Below are 17,207 nucleotides of genomic sequence, written 5' to 3'. Positions count from 1 at the left end.
ACACACGCCGGACCTGTGGACCACACTACCCAGTTATATTTTTTAAAAAACACACACCTTTCTTTCTTTTGCAATAACAAGCCCCTGCAGATATTGTGATTTTCAGAAGGGGGGGAGGAGGGACAAGGAGGAGAGGGGGCTGCTTAACTCTTTCCTTCCCAACCAGACCCCCCCCCCTTTTGCATAGAACTGCTTCTCCCCGCAGCTTCAGTGCAGAACATAGCTGTCAACGTTCCCACCCCCTTTCTTTAAGGGAAATTCCCTTATTCCGAATTGGATTCCTCACCAGAAAAGGGAAAAGTTGGCAGCTATGGTGCAGAAACGCCACGAGATACCTATTTATCAGGCCTTGGAGGGTTTTTCTTTTGGGGGGGACGCTCTTCTTTGCGAGAACCCACCCCCCCAAAAAAAAACCCCAACCACAACAACAACCAAGCAGAACTGGGGAGATCTTGTTTCCTGGGGCCAGAACTGATGAAAGACCGCTTTATTATTATTATTTTCCTTTCCTGACACAGCCGCGCAACGCTCTCCGCATCCCTCGAGCATCTCTTTTTCAGATGGGGGGGGGGGGAGCAGCGATGCTTGCCTGTTCCCCGGCATCTCTCCGGTGGGCGAGGCGACCCCTAGGAGGTGTAGCTGGAAAGTGACCTTCGTGGACGGAATTTGGGGGGCAGGGGGACGATGGCACGATCAACATTCCCCCCCCCTCCAAAAAAAGAGAGAGAGAACCAGGCAGAAAGAAAGGAAAAAGCAAAACCCGCAGCAAACGGAGGATGCAAGCCGCCAGTCCCTGGTGATGTTGGGGAAAAGGAGAGCCAAGCGGGTACCCCCCCCACCGCGCGCCCCCCCCCCCTTACCGTACATGGCTCGCCAGCGGAGCCCCGGCTCGCCGCGCCCGCTCCGCCGCGCTCCCCCGCTCGCTCTGCGGCGCCGCTCATTCACCGCCGCGGCGGAGCCCCGGAGAAGGCGGAGACAGGCGGGCATGAATGAACGGGGGGGGGGGGGGTCTTCTGCGCATGGGCGGAGAGGGGGTGGGTGGGGGTCCTCGGTTAGACGCGCCCCTCTGGAAGAGTGGGGGGGGTCTCTGGTACCCTGAGGAGGGGCTTCGGGGAGAGAGTGGTGGGCTTGGGAGGGGGGATCCCCAGAGGCCATCTAGACCATCCCTAGGAGGGGGTGTCCTCGGTTTGACACCCTCCTCTGGGGGGGCGAGTCGGAAGAATGGGGGGTCTCTGGTACCCTGAGGAGAGGCTTCGGGGAGAGAATGGGGGGGGTTGGGAGGGGGGATCCCCAGAGGCCATCTAGACCATCCCTAGGAGGGGGTGTCCTCGGTTTGACACCCTCCTCTGGGGGGGGAGTTGGAAGAATGGGGGGTCTCTGGTACCCTGAGGAGAGGCTTCAGGGAGAGAATGGGGGGGTTGGGAGGAGGGATCCTCAGAGGCCATTTAGTCCATCCCTGGGGGGTCCTGGGTTAGACACCCTCCTCTGGGGGGGGAGTCGTAAGAGTGGGGGTCTCTGGTGCCCTGAGGAGGGGCTTCGGGGAGAGAGTGGTGGGCTTGGGAGGGACTTCCGGGTTGGCGCCCCCGGCAATGGCGGAGCTCCTCTGATCGGGAGGAACTTGCTCTGTGGAAAGTTGGGTCTGAACCGCCACAGCGAAGGCGGAGACCCATTGAAATCACAGGCGGAAGAAGCTTGTGAACCTGGGATTCGGCTGGCACTTTTTGCGCCTCCCCTACTCGCGGGGAAACCCTGTTTTGGGGATCCGGAGCGACGTGGGGTGAGCGGCGCGGTGCTTTGAATCGACCGCTTCTTTCACGGAGTGAAGCCGCATTGCTGTTGCCGGAGAGCGCTGACTTTCTCTTGTGGACAATTGGATTTTAAACAACAACCCGTGAGTAAAACAGAAAATTAGATCTTTAAATATCTTAATTTGGCATCGAACGGGGAAGGTTCAAAACAGGAAGTCAGCCTTCCCCTTTTGTAAATAGACTGAAGCAAAGAGCTTACAAGTTAAAGTCTCGGGAAGCCTTATGTAAAGGATTAAACTTCCATCAATTGAAATTATTAGACCCCCCCCCCTTGGAAGCAGGAGAAGAGGGGGGAAATTTTGGACTGTGTATCCTGCAGGAGAGAGTGATTAAAATAAAATTACCACTGCTCTGAACCTGGGAACGGGCTCCCAGTGATTGACGTTTCGGGAGAGTTCATTGACAGCGAAGAGAACGGATGTTGACAGTCAGTTAAATAAGAGAAATATATTGTTTCCATTGTCCGCTTCTGCGTTTAAAAGGGAGGGAAAGTATCTGAAAATTGAAACTATTTTTACTTTTTGATCTGTGTTGGAAAATATTGATACAAGTGGAGACTGTTCCCCTCTAGAGGGAGCTTTTGAAACTGTTACAGGAGTGGAGCTGGGGAATCTCCAGCTGCTTGATAAGAAGTGTGGGAACTAGAGATTGACCTTGGATATTCAAGAATGTCGACAGGAGAAGCCTTATGGACTGCATTTTCTAAGATAAGCCACTTGTTGGAACAGCTTCATAAAAAGATGGATGCTATGACTACTAAAATTGACATTTTGGAACCAAAAGTGAGCACCAATACAGAAATTATTCAGGATTTGGTACAGGAATCTATTTCAACAGGACAAATTGCTGGAAAGGAGGAGAAAGTTGCTGTTGTCGAACCTAAAGTAATACAGGGGGGAGCCTTAGCCTTACAGAGGCAAATTGAGGACTACAAGTTGAGGCCCTTTATGATTGAGACTAGAAAAAGTCAGATTTTGAAGATCGGAGCCTGGCCTGAACTAGAAAAGGAAAGTTGGAAAGATCCCTCTATGCAGGGATTAACTGACTTTTGGAAAATGGACTTGGGTCAGGAGGAGATTGGAGTTCTGGGGGGCCTTTGAATTTGGAGGAATTTAAAAAAATAATAATATGGAAATTTGGCTGACCTGTCGAGAAGGAATAAAAGTATCGTTGGATTGGAGTTTCCCCGAGATCTGCTCTTTAGCATCAAAGAATATGAAGAAGACTGGCAGAAGGGATGTGGAAAAGAGTTAAGAGCCTCGGACATAAGATCTCCAGGTTGATGGACTGTATGGAGTTGACGGAAGTGGCTGGCAGAGTCCGAGACTGGGGAGAGGAGATGGTGGAAGAAGATTGGAAATTTAAAGTCTATATATAGAAATATTGTTAAATTAATGAGTGATAGAAAAATGTTGGAAGGAAATTTTATGGCTTTAGCTGAAATGCTATAAGGAGTTAAGCTTAAATAAGTATACTAATTTTAATGGAAATAAGATTAAAAATATGTTAAGACATTTATATGATAGAAAATAGAGAAAGATGGAAAGGAATTGCTGAAACAATTAATGGAAGTGGAATACAAAGAGGGAGGTCAATGATAGATAGAATATGGACAGATTGTGAAGCTGAGGCTCCAGTACTTTGGCCACCTCATGAGAAGAGAAGACTCCCTGGAGAAGACCCTGATGTTGGGAAAGATGGAGGGCACAAGGAGAAGGGGGCGACAGAGGACGAGATGGTTGGATAGTGTTTTCGAGGTTACCAGCATGAGTCTGACCAAGCTGCGGGGGGCAGTGGAGGACAGGAGTGCCTGGCGTTCTCTGGTCCATGGGGTCACGAAGAGTCGGACACGACTAAACGACTAAACAACAACAACAACAATGTTTTTAAATTGTTTTTGTTTGGTTTGGTTTAGTTTATTGTGTTAGTTTAATGTGTTAAGGTTGTGTTTTGTATTGTTTATGTATTGTATTTTTTCTCTTTTTTGTTCTTTTTGTTCTTTTGTCTTCTTTCTTCCTTTTCTTTTTTGTAAGCTCTAAAAGTAATAAATATTATTTTTTAAAAAATAGAAGAGGAAGTTGAGGGAAGTCGTTCTTCTTTTTGTGATAATAATGATTGTGTTGAATATAAAACTGTAAAACCTAATAAAAATCAGTAAAAAAAAGAGAGAGTGTGTGGTGGGCTTGGGAGGAGGGATCCCCAGAGACCATCTAGTCCATCACACCCGGGGGGGGGGAGTCCTTGGTTTGACACCCTCATCTGGGGGGGGGAGTCGAAAGAGTGGGGGTCTCTGGTACCCTGAGGAGGGGCTTCGGAGAGAGAATGGTGGGCTGCAAGGCAGGAATCACAGCTAAGGGACCCCTGGCAGGTGGACGTCTGATTCAAAACCTTCAGCGAATCGCAGGATGGCGTAATAGTAATAATAATAATAATAATAATAATAATAATAATAATAATAATAAATTTATACCCCGCCCATCTGGCTGGGCTTTCCCAGCCACTCTGGGCGGCTTCCAACAAAATATGAAAATACCGTAATGCATCCAACATTAAAAGCTTCCCTAAACAGGGCAGCCTTCAGATGTCTTCTAAAAGTCTGGTACAGTGGTACCTCTGGTTATGTACTTAATTCGTTCCGGACGTCCGTTCTTAACCTGAAACTGTTCTTAACCTGAAACACCACTTTAGCTAATGGGGCCTCCTGCTGCTGCCGCGCTGCCAGATCACGATTTCTGTTCTCATCCTGAAGCAAATTTCTTAACCCGAGGTACTATTTCTGGGTTAGCGGAGTCTGTAACCTGAAGCGTCTGTAACCTGAAGTGTATGTAACCTAAGGTACCACTGTAGTTGTTCTCTTTGACATCTGGTGGGAGGGCGTTCCACAGGGCGGGTGCCACTACCGAGAAGGCCCTCTGCCTGGTTCCCTGTAGCTTTGCTTCTTGCAGTGAAGGAACTGCCAGAAGGCCCTCAGTCCTGGACCTCAGTGTCCAGGCAGAACGATGGGGATGGAGACGCTCCTTCAGGTCTACTGGACCGAGGCCATTTAGGGCTTTAAAGGCCAGCACCAACACTTTGAATTGTGCTCAGAAACATACTGGGAGCCAGTGTAGGTCTTTCAAGACCGGTGTTATGTGGTCTTGGTGGCTGCTCCCAGTCACCAGTCTGGCTGCCGCATTCTGGATTAGTTGTAGTTTCTGGGCCACCTTCAAAGGTAGCCCCACATAGAAGGGAAGGTGGAAGGGATGGTGGAATTGTTGGAAGGGGTCCTGGGGGTTCTCCAGCCCCACGCAATGCAGGAGTCCCTGACTAATGGCCCCCCAACTGCTGTCCTACTTCTGCCCCCACACCTGTATGATATGTGTCGGGTGCAGAGGGAAGAGGTGGGGACAATTTCTGGAAATCGTCATGTCAATCTTATGGAATCCAAGAATCATTGAACTGTAGGGTTCGAAAGGACCCCAGGGGTCATCTAGACCAACCCCCGACGATTGAGGCATCTCAGCTGAAGCATCCATGACAGGTGGCCCTGCAACCTCTGCTTAAAAACCTTCAAGGAACTAGAGGATGCCACAGCTTCCAGAGGGAGACTGTACCACTGCTGAACACGTCTCAACTTCAGAAAGTTCTTCCTAATGTTTAGTGAGAATCTCCTTTCTTGTGACTTGAAGAAGTAAAAATAATAATAATAATTTATTATTTGTTACCCCGCCCATCTGGCTGGGTTTCCCCAGCCACTCTGGGCAGCTTCCATAAAAACCAAAAATACACTAAAATATCACAGATTAAAAACTTCCCTGAACAGGGCTGCCTTAAGATGTCTTCTGAATGTCAGGTACCGATAGTTGTTTATCGCTTTGACATCTGATGGGAGGGCGTTCCACAGGGCAGGCGCCACTACCAAGAAGTCCTCTGCCTGGTTCCCTGTAGCTTCGCTTCTCGCAATGAGGGAACCGCCAGAAGGCCCTCGGCGCTGGATCTCAGTGTCCGGGCAGAACGATGGGGATGGAGACGCTCCTTCAGGTATACTGGACCAAGGCCGTTTAGGGCTTTCAAGGTCAGCACCAACACTTTGAATTGTGCTCGGAAATGTACTGGGAGCCAATGTAGGTCTTTCAAGACCGGTTTTATGTGGTCTTGGCGGCCGCCCCCAGTCACCAGTCTAGCTGCCGCATTCTGGATTAGTTGTAGTTTCCGAGTCACCTTCAAAGGTAGCCCCATGTAGAGCGCATTGCAGTAGTCCAAGCGGGTAATAATTATAATAATTTATTATTTATACCCCGCCCATCTGGCTGGGTTTCCTCAGCCACTCTGGGCAGCTTTCAACACAATATTAAAATACAGTAATGCCTCAAACATTAAAAGCTTCCCTAAACAGGGCTGCCTTCAGATGCCTTCTAAAAGTCTGGTAGTAGTTGTTCTCTTTGACATCTGATGGGAGGGCGTTCCACAGGGCGGGTGCCACCACCGAGAAGGCCCTCTGCCTGCTTCCCTGTAACCTCACTTCTCGCAGGGAGGGAACCGCCAGAAGGCCCTCGGTGCTGGACCTCAGTGTCTGGGCAGAACGATGGGGGTGGAGATGCTCCTTCAAGAAGCCCTTGATTCAGAAATTGGGCTCCTGGGCCTGGAAGAAATCTCTCTCCTCCTGGCTTCTGCCAAGCTGAGTTGGACTGGATGACCCCCAGGGGTATCTTCCAACTTTACACTTTGAGGAAATGTCAGGAAATATTACATATATATATATATGAAGTGGGAAATCTCTCCCAAAGCCCCCCTCCCTCCTCTATTGACTGCAACACAGTTGAAATCTCCCCCTGCAGTATATGTGAAAATGGCCTGATATTATTTTTTATACCTATACTGGGGCACAGTCTCATTCAGCGTCATCAGCAGATATGCCGATATCTGACTCATTCACGACTATATTGAAGCTTCATTCTCCCTTGTGATGTAACTCACAGGTGGGGAATAATGTTACAGTATTTTTAAAATAATTATTTACTGTTTGTAAAGGGAACCTTTGTATGAGTCAATACCTTATTATCCCTTTAGAACCGCCCTGGATCTCTGTACATTTGTCCTTCCATTTTTGACTCTGTTTTCGTTTTTGTTGTTATGTTTGCACTTTGTTTGTTTGTTAATAAATCAATGCATTGATTTTAGAATGCTGTGTTACTTTTATTGTTGTTAGCCGCTCTGAGCCCGGCCTCAGCTGGGAAGGGCGGGATATAAATAAAATTATTTTATTATTATTATTATTTTAAAAAGTGAAATGGGAATTTCAGATTTCAGATAATTTAAAAATACATCACTTCTGAATTTTAATTTGGAGGGAGATTTCTTAAAAAAACCAACACCGATTTAAAACAAAAGCAAAGCCACACCTCCAAATCTTCCGAATTATGATTCCTAAGTCAATCATGTTTTGAAAAATCCATTGCGGCTCTGCCTCCCTCCTGCTGCCCCTGAAACGCTCAGATCCAGCAGCAAATATTATTGCAAATGTTAGGTCTCAAATTTGGAGATTATACAGCCTGGGGGATTTTTCCCCCCTGAATAAATTGGGATGATCTGCTTCTAAATAGCTTCTTCCAGGAAAAAAAAAAAAGAATCTTTCTCTGCTGTTGAAATTCCCCATCTAAAACAGGAACCCACAATCGGAGCAGAATTGCGGCTTCTGCTTCAGAATTATCTCTCTTTTTGCAGGCGAGGGGGGCGGCGGGACAGACTGACTGCATCACTGGGTGACGTCAGCAAAAGCTCCGGGGGTGGGGTGGGGGGCGGACGGGTGGAGGGAGGATCAGCTCAGCCTCAGCTCCGGACCGCAAGGGCTATTTATACATCTGCTGGTGGAGAGCAAGGACTGCGCCGGATGTTCAAATGCACCAGAGATTTCCTTACTCAGGTAGCCTAAGAAACTGGAAGACAGCAGGGGTAGAGGCGCGGGGGGGGGGGGCCGGCAGCTCATGATATGTATAAATGATGTTTTCTGGGGCGAGGGGGGCGGGTGAGAGCAAAGCAGACGGGGGGAGGGTTGTGCAATGCTCCTTGGGTGTAACCAGGATTTCCCAGTAGTGATGTATGGAAGTGAGAGCTGGACCATCAAGAAGGCTGATCGGCCGAAGAATTGATGCTTTTCCATTATGGTGCTGGAGGAGACTCTTGAGAGTCCCATGGACTGCAAGAAGATCCAACCTCTCCATTCTGAAGGAAATCAGCCCTGAGTGCTCACTGGAAGGACAGATCCCGAAGCTGAGGCTCCAAGACTTTGACCACCTCATGAGAAGAGAAGACTCCCTGGAACAGACCTGATGCTGGGAAAGATGGAGGGCACAAGGAGAAGGGGACGACAGTGGATGAGATGGTGGGACAGTGTTCTGGAAGCTACCAGCATGAGTCTGACCAAACTGTGGGAGGCAGTGGAAGACAGGAGTGCCTGGCGTGCTCTGGTCCAGGGGGTCACGAAGAGTCGGACACGACTAAGCGACTAAACAACAACAACCAGGATTTTGGTTGGGGGGCAGCCAAAGTTGTTGAGCTTTTTTTATGTGGGGCAGGCTTCTGGGGACCCCTAGACAGTTAAGTCCAGCCAAAGGCGACTGTTGGGTTGCGGCGCTCATCTCGCTATCAGGCCGAGGGAGCCAACGTTTGTCCACAGACAGCTTTCCAAGTCATATGGCCAACAGGACTAAACTGCTTCTGGTGCAACGGGACACCGTGGTGGAAACCGGAGCGTACGGAATTGCCGTTTACCTTCCTGTCGCAATGGTACCTATTTATCTACTTGCACTGGCATGCTTTCGAACTGCTAGGTTGGCAGGAGCTGGGACCGAGCAACAGGAGCTCACCCCCTAACGGGGATTCGAACTGCCGACCTTCTAATTAACAAGCCCAAGAGGCTCAGTGGTTTAGACCGCAGCGCCACCCCATGTCTCCCTACAAGCAACTTATTGTAGCACCACACAGAGCAAAAAAGCAGAGCACCGCTGAGCATGCACAGAGGGCATTTTCAAAATCGCGAAGCAAGAATGGTCCGAGCCTTTCCCCTATCAGACCAGACCAAGGGTCTAACTTGCCCCCCATTCCATTCTCAACAGTGGCCACTAGGAACCCACACTAGGAAGCCCCAAGAAGAGCATGGCAGCAACAGCCACCCCATTGAATTTGCCCCTCCAAACTGGTTGCCCGAGATACACTGCCTCTGATCTTGTAAGTTCCATTTTGGCTATCGTAGCCAACAGCCATGGCAGCTCTCTCCTGCTTTTTGAGTTCGCCTGATCCTTTTGTGAAGTCCTCACCCAAATCCATGACCAGTTTTGCTTCTGTAGACACTACCTGCTAAAGGCGGGGGAAAGAGAGTTCATGAGGTTTGTCCCCATCACAAGTCTTTGGCTGAGTGATTCTGGATGGGTAATGAATCCAAGGGAAATTGAATTGGTCTTCAGGGGGGTGTTTGCAAAATGGCTTAATGCATGGGATAATAATTTTAGGGCCTAAATCAGTGGCGTAGCGTGGGGGGTGCAGGGGGGGCCGGCCGCACCGGGCGCAACATCTGGGGGTTAGGGTTAGGGGGCGCAAACCCACGGGTTAGGGGGCGCAAATCCACGGGTTAGGGGGTGCAAATTACTTGCCTTGCCCCGGGTGCTGACAACCCACGCTACGCCACTGGCCTAAATTATTCCTAAGCAGTAGCGTAGCGTGGGGGGTGCACGGGGGGCCGGCCGCACCGGCCGCAACATCTGGGGGGGGCGTGCTCGCACTAACTAATCTAGTGGAAGAGACTTGAGTGCTAAAATCCACGGGTTAGGGGGCGCAAATTACTTGCCTTGCACCGGGTGCTGACAACCCACCCTACGCCACTGCTCCTAAGTAACTTTAACTAGAGGGGATCAGGTGGGATAATGCATGGGGGTTGATCATAGAATCATAGAGTTGTCTTGGACACCACAGGTCATCTAGTCCAACCCCCTGCAATGCATCTCGGGTAGATGGCTATCCAACTTCTGCTTAAAAACCTCCAAGGAAGGAGAGTCCACAGCCTTTTGAGAGAGTCTGTTCCACCATTGAACAGCTCTTACTTTCAGAAAGTTCTTGCTAATTATTTAGTCTGAATCTCCTTTCTTGGAACTTGAAGCTATGGGTTCGAGTCCTGCCCTCCAGAGCAGGAGAAAACAAGCTTGCTTCATCTTTCATGGGACAGCCCTTGAGATATTTGAAGATGGCTATCCTATCTCCTGGGATGCGGGTGGCGCTGTGGGTTAAACCACAGAGTCTAGGACTTGCTGATCAGAAGGTCGGCGGTTCGAATCCCCACGACAGGGTGAGCTCCTGTTGCTTGGTCCCTGCTCCTGCCCACCTAGCAGTTTGAAAAACACGTCAAAGTGCAAGTAGATAAATAACTACCGCTCTGGCGGGAAGGTAAACGGTGTTTCCGTGCGCTGCTCTGGTTTGCCAGAGGCGGCTTAGTCATGCTGGCCACATGACTTGGAAGCTGTACGCCGGCTCCCTTGTCCAGTAAAGCGAGATGAGCGCCGCAACCCCAGAGTCGGCCACGACTGGACCTAATGGTCAGGGGTCCCTTTACCTTTACCTTTTATCATGTCTCCTCTTAGTCTTCACTTTCCCAGGCTATACATACCCAGCTCCTTCAACTGTTCCTCATCAGGCTCAGTTTCCAGACCCTTGATCCTCTTGGTTGCCCTCCTCTGCACACCTTCCAGCTTGTCAGCATCCTTCTTAAACTGAATCAAAGCAAATTTCAGAGGATTTGGAGTTGAGAAATTAACTGGGGGCAAATGAATGGAAGAGGAACCCGTTTGGGATGACCTGGGGTGGGGTGAACGGCAAACAAACAGATCTACCCGGACACTGAGGTCCAGCACCAAGGGCCTTCTGGTGGTTCCCTCACTGTGAGAAGCCAAGTTACAGGGAACCAGGCAGAGGGCCTTCTTGGTAGTGGCACCCGCCCTGTGAAACGCCCTCCCACCAGATGTCAAAGAGAAGAATAACTACCAGACTTTTAGAAGACATCTGAAGGCAGCCCTGTTTAGGGACGCTTTTAATGTTTGATGTATTACAGTATTTTAATATTTTTTTGGAAGCCATCCAGAGTGGCTGGGGAAGCCCAGCCAGATGGGCGGGGTATAAATAATAAATTATTATAATATTATTATTATTATCTGGAGCACTTTGGGTGGGAAAGGGGCTGCCTTGCCTTCTAGGACACTTAAAGTCTATCTTTGCATATAAACTGGTACTTGCAAAGCTGTTACGCAAATCTGTGCCTCAGCGCCTCGATTTTGGAAGTCCCAGCAAGTAAGACACACACATCCCATTTGCAGTTGCCCACAGCTAAAAATCCACCTTCTTTCCTTTTGACCTCTTTGGCGCTGGCTGAACTTTCCCCCAACTCAGTGATTCTCAAACTTTTTCCTCTGCTTTTCCCACACTTTCAGAATGAAAATCTGCTTGCTCCACGCTGAAAGTTTCATTGATAAGAAATACATTGGGAAACAAAAAGAAACAGTTCTCACCAGCGCTTGATTTATAACACAGAGCACAACTGCTTTATAATATGCTCATGGGGCACCCAGAGAGCATGAAACAATGCAGCTACGTAATGCCTCCCAAAATATAATTAGAAACGAGCCTCTTACATATGTACCTTAAGCAGGTATGCAAACTCACTGAGAGGTGTGAGCTTGCTTCTGCTGGGCAATCTCATTTGTATTAGGTCTAATTAGAGACAAAGTCTCTTCACCTCAGCAACACAAAGAAACCTTTCTCTTTTCTGATCTGTCATATTTGTCAGAGTAGGACATCCCTGCTCACAGCGATATGTGGTGGAGAACTGTAGAAGAATAGCCAATGCTCTTGAAGAGAGGTGAGGGTACTGTTTCTGGTCGTGTATCCAAAAAAAGAAAGAAAAATGAAATGAAATTATTTAGGTACTCTACTATGCTGCACTGAAATGTTTAAATGTTTATTTGATTGTCCTGAAATCTTCCCACTGCAATTGCCACCCTCTCCTGCTGCACCAGGAGAACCGCTGTCCTAACTGGAGAGGAGAGGTGCAATGCTGGATAAATATCATCATCATTATCACCATCACCATCATCATCATCAAGCACAAGGTTTCTAGGGGGCGAAGGAAACTTAGGAAGCTATAAGACAACCCAGGTGTCAAAAAAGACTATTCATGTATGCTACTACTGCGGTCCGTGTTTTGTTAGCCCCAAAATGGAAAGCGAGCGAGATCCCAACTAAAGAAAAATGGCAACTTAAACTGACGCACAGCTTGCAGACTTAACGTACAGAATAAGAGAACAAGAAGAATGCACCTTTAAAGAAGACTGGAAAACGCTTACTGAACATATGTGTGAAAATTGTGGCAGCATTAAGATAAATTCAACAGTGTAAATAAGTTTTGATGGATGTAATAATGGATTACTGAATGGTTTAGTTCATGTAAAATATGCAGGGATGTATGGTATGCAAAATGAACCATAGAAAGAGAAGTCGTTGATTTAAGGATGTTTAAATGAATATTTTGAAGTGTAATTTAGAATACACACACACAGTGGACTCTCTGGTTGTGAACGTGATCCGCGCGGGATGCACGTTTGCAACCTGCAGCATTTGCAAACCCGCGCCTGTGCATCTGTGCACGCGTGGGTTGCAATCCGGTGCTTCTGCGCACGTGCAAAGCATGATTTAGTGCTTCTGCGCATGTGCGACCGCCGAAACCCAGAAGTAACCCGTTCCGGTACTTCCAGGTTTCAGTGGTCTGCAACCCGAAAAAAACACAACCTGAAGCAGCTGTAACCCGAGGTATGACTATATATATATATATATATATATATATATATATATATATATACTGCATGATACCAACTTAGACCACTGGTCCATCTAACTCAGTACTGGATGGACTGACCGGCAGCTGCTTTCCAAGGTTACAGGCCTTGCCCCAGCCTTATCCGCAGATTGAATCAAGGACCTTCTGCATGCAAGACACCTGCTCTGCCATGGTGTCACCGCCTCCCCCTCCTATCTAGAAAATAGCCAAGAGGTCCCCGTAGCAGGATCGCTTCCAGAGCGGGAAGAGACATGCAGGAGACTTATGGAACCATAGAGTTGGAAGGAACCCCAATGGTCATCTAGCCCAACACCCCGCAATGTGCAGGTCCGAGAAGGCCCTCTGCCTGGTTCCCTGTAACCTCACTTCTTGCAGTGAGGGAACCGCCAGAAGGCCCTCAGAGCTGGACCTCAGTGTCTGGGCAGAATGATGCAGGTGGAGATGCTCCTTCAGGTCTACTGGACCGAGGCCATTTAGGGCTTTAAAGGTCAGCACCAACACTTTGAATTGTGCTCAGAAACGTACTGGGAGCCAGTGTAGGTGTTTCAGGACTGGTGTTATGTGGTCTCGGCGGCCGCTCCCAGTCCCCAGTCTAGCTGCCGCATTCTGGATTAGTTGTAGTTTCCGAGTCACCTTCAAAGGTAGCCCCACATAGAGCGCATTGCAGTAGTCCAAGCGGGAGATAACCAGAGCATGCACCACTCTGGCGAGACAGTCCGTGGGCAGGTAGGGTCTCAGCCTGGGTACCAGATGGAGCTGGTGGACAGCTGCCCTGGACACAGAATTGACCTGTGCCTCCATGGACAGCTGTGAGCCCAAAATGACTCCCAGGCTGCACACCTGGTCCTTCAGGGGCACAGTTACCCCATTCAGGACCAGGGAGTCCTCCACACCTGCCCGCCTCCTGTCCCCCAAAAACAGTACTACTGTCTTGTCAAGATTCAACCTCAATCTGTTAGCCGCCATCTACATTGCAGCGGGTTGGACTAGATGATTTCTAGGGGTCCCTTCCAACTACAATTCTACCGTCTCACAAGTGTCGTGCCCAGGTTGACACAGGGAGCCTGTGTCCAGGGCCAGCAATGGAGCCCAAGACCCCTACAGCCCCATAACCCCATCCTCTCGCTCTCTCCTCATTGCATGCTCCCCCGGCGGCCATGCAAGTGTCTCGTCTTTACCGTTGCAAATGTGTCTGTCCACGGCCGCCGTGCAATCCACCAGGCCTCTCCGGCAGGCCATGATGCTCCCTCTGGCCTGCAGGCAGAACAGCTGTGCCTCCTCCTCCTGCTCCCTCCAAGGAGAAGCTGTCAGGCTTGCAAGCTGCCCTGGATAATGAATATGTGGTCCTTCCTTCCTCTCCCTTGCACCTCTGAAAACTGCTGCGCTGTGCCGGAGGGTGGGAGGGTGGGAGAGATGATGGTGGGAGCACCAGACACAGCAAACTGGGGCATCAGTAGCTCCCAGCCTTCGGCTTCTTCAAGGACTAGATTCTGCTGTTCCAGCTTCTTCTCCTTCCCTTTTCAAGGGCTTCTGTTTACTTCTTGCTTTCTCAGCTAAGGATTTAGTAACCTTCTCATTCTGCCTCATCAGGAATCCAGGCTCCCCACCCTGCTGGCTCCCTTTTGATCCCTCTCTTCTTTCGGTTAGGAGAGGCATCAGTATGGATTCCTCTATCTCTCCTCTCCTTTTTTGAACCCTTGGCTGAAGAGCTGTCAATCAGAGCGAGAGAGGAAATCAGGAGGGAGGAGGCATCATTGAAATGAGGGGACCCCTCGCTTGCCAGGGCTGCCGTGTGTTAAAAATTAAACAATGCTAAATGGTCTTTTTTGTGCGAATGGGAGGCGTAGGGAAAACTGGAGGGGAGGGGATTGCAAGAAGAGCTGCAAGATCATTGGCAGGACACGTGCTCTGCATGCAGAAGGCTTCAGGTTCAACCCTCAGTGGCAGTATCTCCATAGGCAGTGTGGCGTTTGTGGACTAGGACATGAGAGAGATCAGGGTTCAAATCCGTGGCACTCAGTGGGTGGGCTTGGGCTTGCTGCTGCCTCTCAGCCAAACCTGCCTCGCAGGTATTGATGATGATGGTGATGATGATGATGATAAATTATTTATACCCCACCCATCTAGCTGGGTTTCCCCAGCCACTCTGGGCGGCTTCCAACAAAACACTAAAATACAGTAACCTATCAAACATTAAAAGCTTCCCTGAACAGGGCTGCCTTCAGATGTCTTCTAAATGTCAGGTAGTTATTTTTCTCTTTGACATCTGGTGGGAGGGCGTTCCACAGGGCGGGTGCCACCACCAAGAAGGCCCTCTGCCTGGTTCCCTGTAACTTATCTTCTCGCAGCGAGGGAACCACCAGAAGGCCCTCGGCTCTGGACCTCAGTGTCTGGGCAGAATGATGGAGGTGGAGACACTCCTTCAGGTATACTGGACCAAGGCCGTATTTAATAAAGCAAATCCACTTTCCATTAAGCTTCTACTAGCCTTTGCCAAGGTGCGATCTTCCTTATTAAAGGGACTTGATGGAAACAAATGAAATGAAATAGAAACTCCATGGGAGGCAGTGTGGTGCAGTGGTTAGAACAGGCATAGGCAAACTCGGCCCTCCAGATGTTTTGGGACTACAACTCCCATGATCCCTAGCTAACATGACCAGTGTTCAGGGATGATGGGAATTGTAGTCCCAAAACATCTAGAGGGCCGAGTTTGCCTATGCCTGGGTTAGAGTGTTGGACTAGGACCTGGGAGAACTGGGTTTCAAATCCCCACTCAGCCTTGAAGCTCACCGGTTGGGACTGGCCTTGGCCTCCCAGGCTAACCTACCTCACAGGGTTGTTGAGAGATAATCTGGGGAGGAGGAAAGCTGTGTAGGCCACCTCAAACTTCCAGGATAAAGGTAAAGGGACCCCAGACCATTAGGTCCAGTCACGGACGACTCTGGGGTTGCAGCGATCATCTCGCTTTACTGGCCAAGGGAGCTGGCGTACAGCTTCCGGGTCATGTGGCCAGCATGACTAAGCCGCTTCTAGTGAACCAGAGCAGCGCACAGAAACACCGTTTACCTTCCCGCTGGAGTGGTACCTATTTATCTACTTGCACTCTGATGTGCTTTCCAACTGCTAGGTTGGCAGGAGCAGGGACCGAGCAACGGGAGCTCACCCCGTCATTGCGGGGATTCGAACTGCCGACCTTCTGATCAGCAAGTCCTAGGCTCTGTGGTTTAACCCACAGCGCCACCCGCGTCCCGTTCCAGGAGGAAAGGTGGAAAAAATAAACCACAATAAACAAATACGAATTTTCTTTAAAGTTGCACAAGGGCAAGGCACTCCTAGAGCCCTGACAGCCCTTGGGATTTTTGTTGCACTCACTTCAGCCCTGACACATGGGTTGTGGATTCCTGTCAATGTCATTGTCTCCAGGAGCACACAAAACTGGGCGATCTGCTGCCTCTCAGCCGGATCTACCTCATAGGGCTGTTGTGAGGATTAAATGAGGATGGGGAGAGCCTTATGCACCACTTTGAGCTCCTAGGAAGATAAAAAGTTGGAAAATGCATGGGCTAATTCACAATTGATAGGGCTGGGAAAGATCCCTACTCTGAAATCCTAGAGAGCAATTGCTGGTCACCACCACTATACTGGCCCACAGTCTGAATCACAGTTGGAAGGGGCACCCAAAGGCCATTTAGCCCAACCCCATGAAAAGCAGGTCAATGATGCAGAATCAGATGGAGCAGTGTTTCCTGTGAGGGGTGGTCTCAGCCTGACTCCCACAGCCTTCCCCTCCAGCCCTCGAATGTTTTTGTGACTGTGTGGAACCCAGTTCACCTACTGACTGATTGATTGTGTCACTGCAGTACATTGTTTATTGTTTTCATTTTATGGAACAATGGTCTCGTTAGATAGTAAAATTCATGTTAAATTGCTGTTTTAGGGGTTGTTTTTAAAAGTCTGGAACTGATTAATCCGTTTTGCATTCCTTTCAATGGGAAAGCACGCCTTCGTTTTGGAACGCTTTGGTTTTGGACCAGACTTCCGGAACGGATTAAGTTTGAGAACCAAGTTACCACTGTATCTATAATACAGATCTTATTACGTGGCACATTAAGGTGTGGAATATCGCCCTGCTGGCAAAACTAGCGAATAAGCTAAAAGTCCAAAGGGGAGAAAAAAAAAAAAAAGATGACTTTTGACCTGTTTGGCCTGATTTTATTTCATTTATAAGCAAGGAGGAACATGGCTGAGGAGCCCTCTTGGCCCATGAACGAATGTGGCTGATACAGGGACTCTGGGCAATTGAAATCTTTAATTCTTTTCCCTTGGTATAATAGAGTGTACCATGTTTTGTAACCCTGTCTGGCTTAACCATGATACCTATGATAAAAATAGTTCCTCGCATTCAGATACCAGCAGCTTATTTTGGCTTCCTTTCATGTCTGTATTTCTTCCACATCGATCTATAATTGCGCAAGGACTGAGTACATTTGCCGTCACATCCTGTTTGGTGGCAACACTGCGTTTTGCAAAATTCTGTATGCTGC

General features: G+C 49.0%; 1 protein-coding gene across 5 annotated transcripts in view; it reads right to left on the bottom strand.

The window, feature by feature from the left end:
- EFR3B (EFR3 homolog B) overlaps positions 1–17,207 on the bottom strand; it is a 148,076-nt gene that overhangs the window by 115,339 nt on the left and 15,530 nt on the right. The window contains exon 1 of one of the 5 annotated variants that reach the window (XM_079968589.1): positions 13,842–14,440. The exons of 2 other annotated variants lie outside the window; for them this stretch is intronic. In XM_079968589.1, the coding sequence (XP_079824715.1) occupies positions 13,842–13,902 (61 nt within the window). In that variant the 5' untranslated portion in view covers positions 13,903–14,440. Of the gene's footprint in view, positions 1–860; positions 940–13,841; positions 14,441–17,207 lie in introns of those variants that run through there. 2 more of the 5 variants (XM_079968588.1, XM_079968592.1) reach the window with 2 other exon arrangements.

Source organism: Podarcis cretensis (assembly GCF_951804945.1).
Source record: "Podarcis cretensis genome assembly, chromosome: 3".
NCBI classification, from domain to species: Eukaryota; Metazoa; Chordata; class Lepidosauria; order Squamata; family Lacertidae; genus Podarcis; species Podarcis cretensis.
Note: the sequence above shows the minus strand (reverse complement) of the source record. Positions and strands in the feature narration are given on the sequence as shown.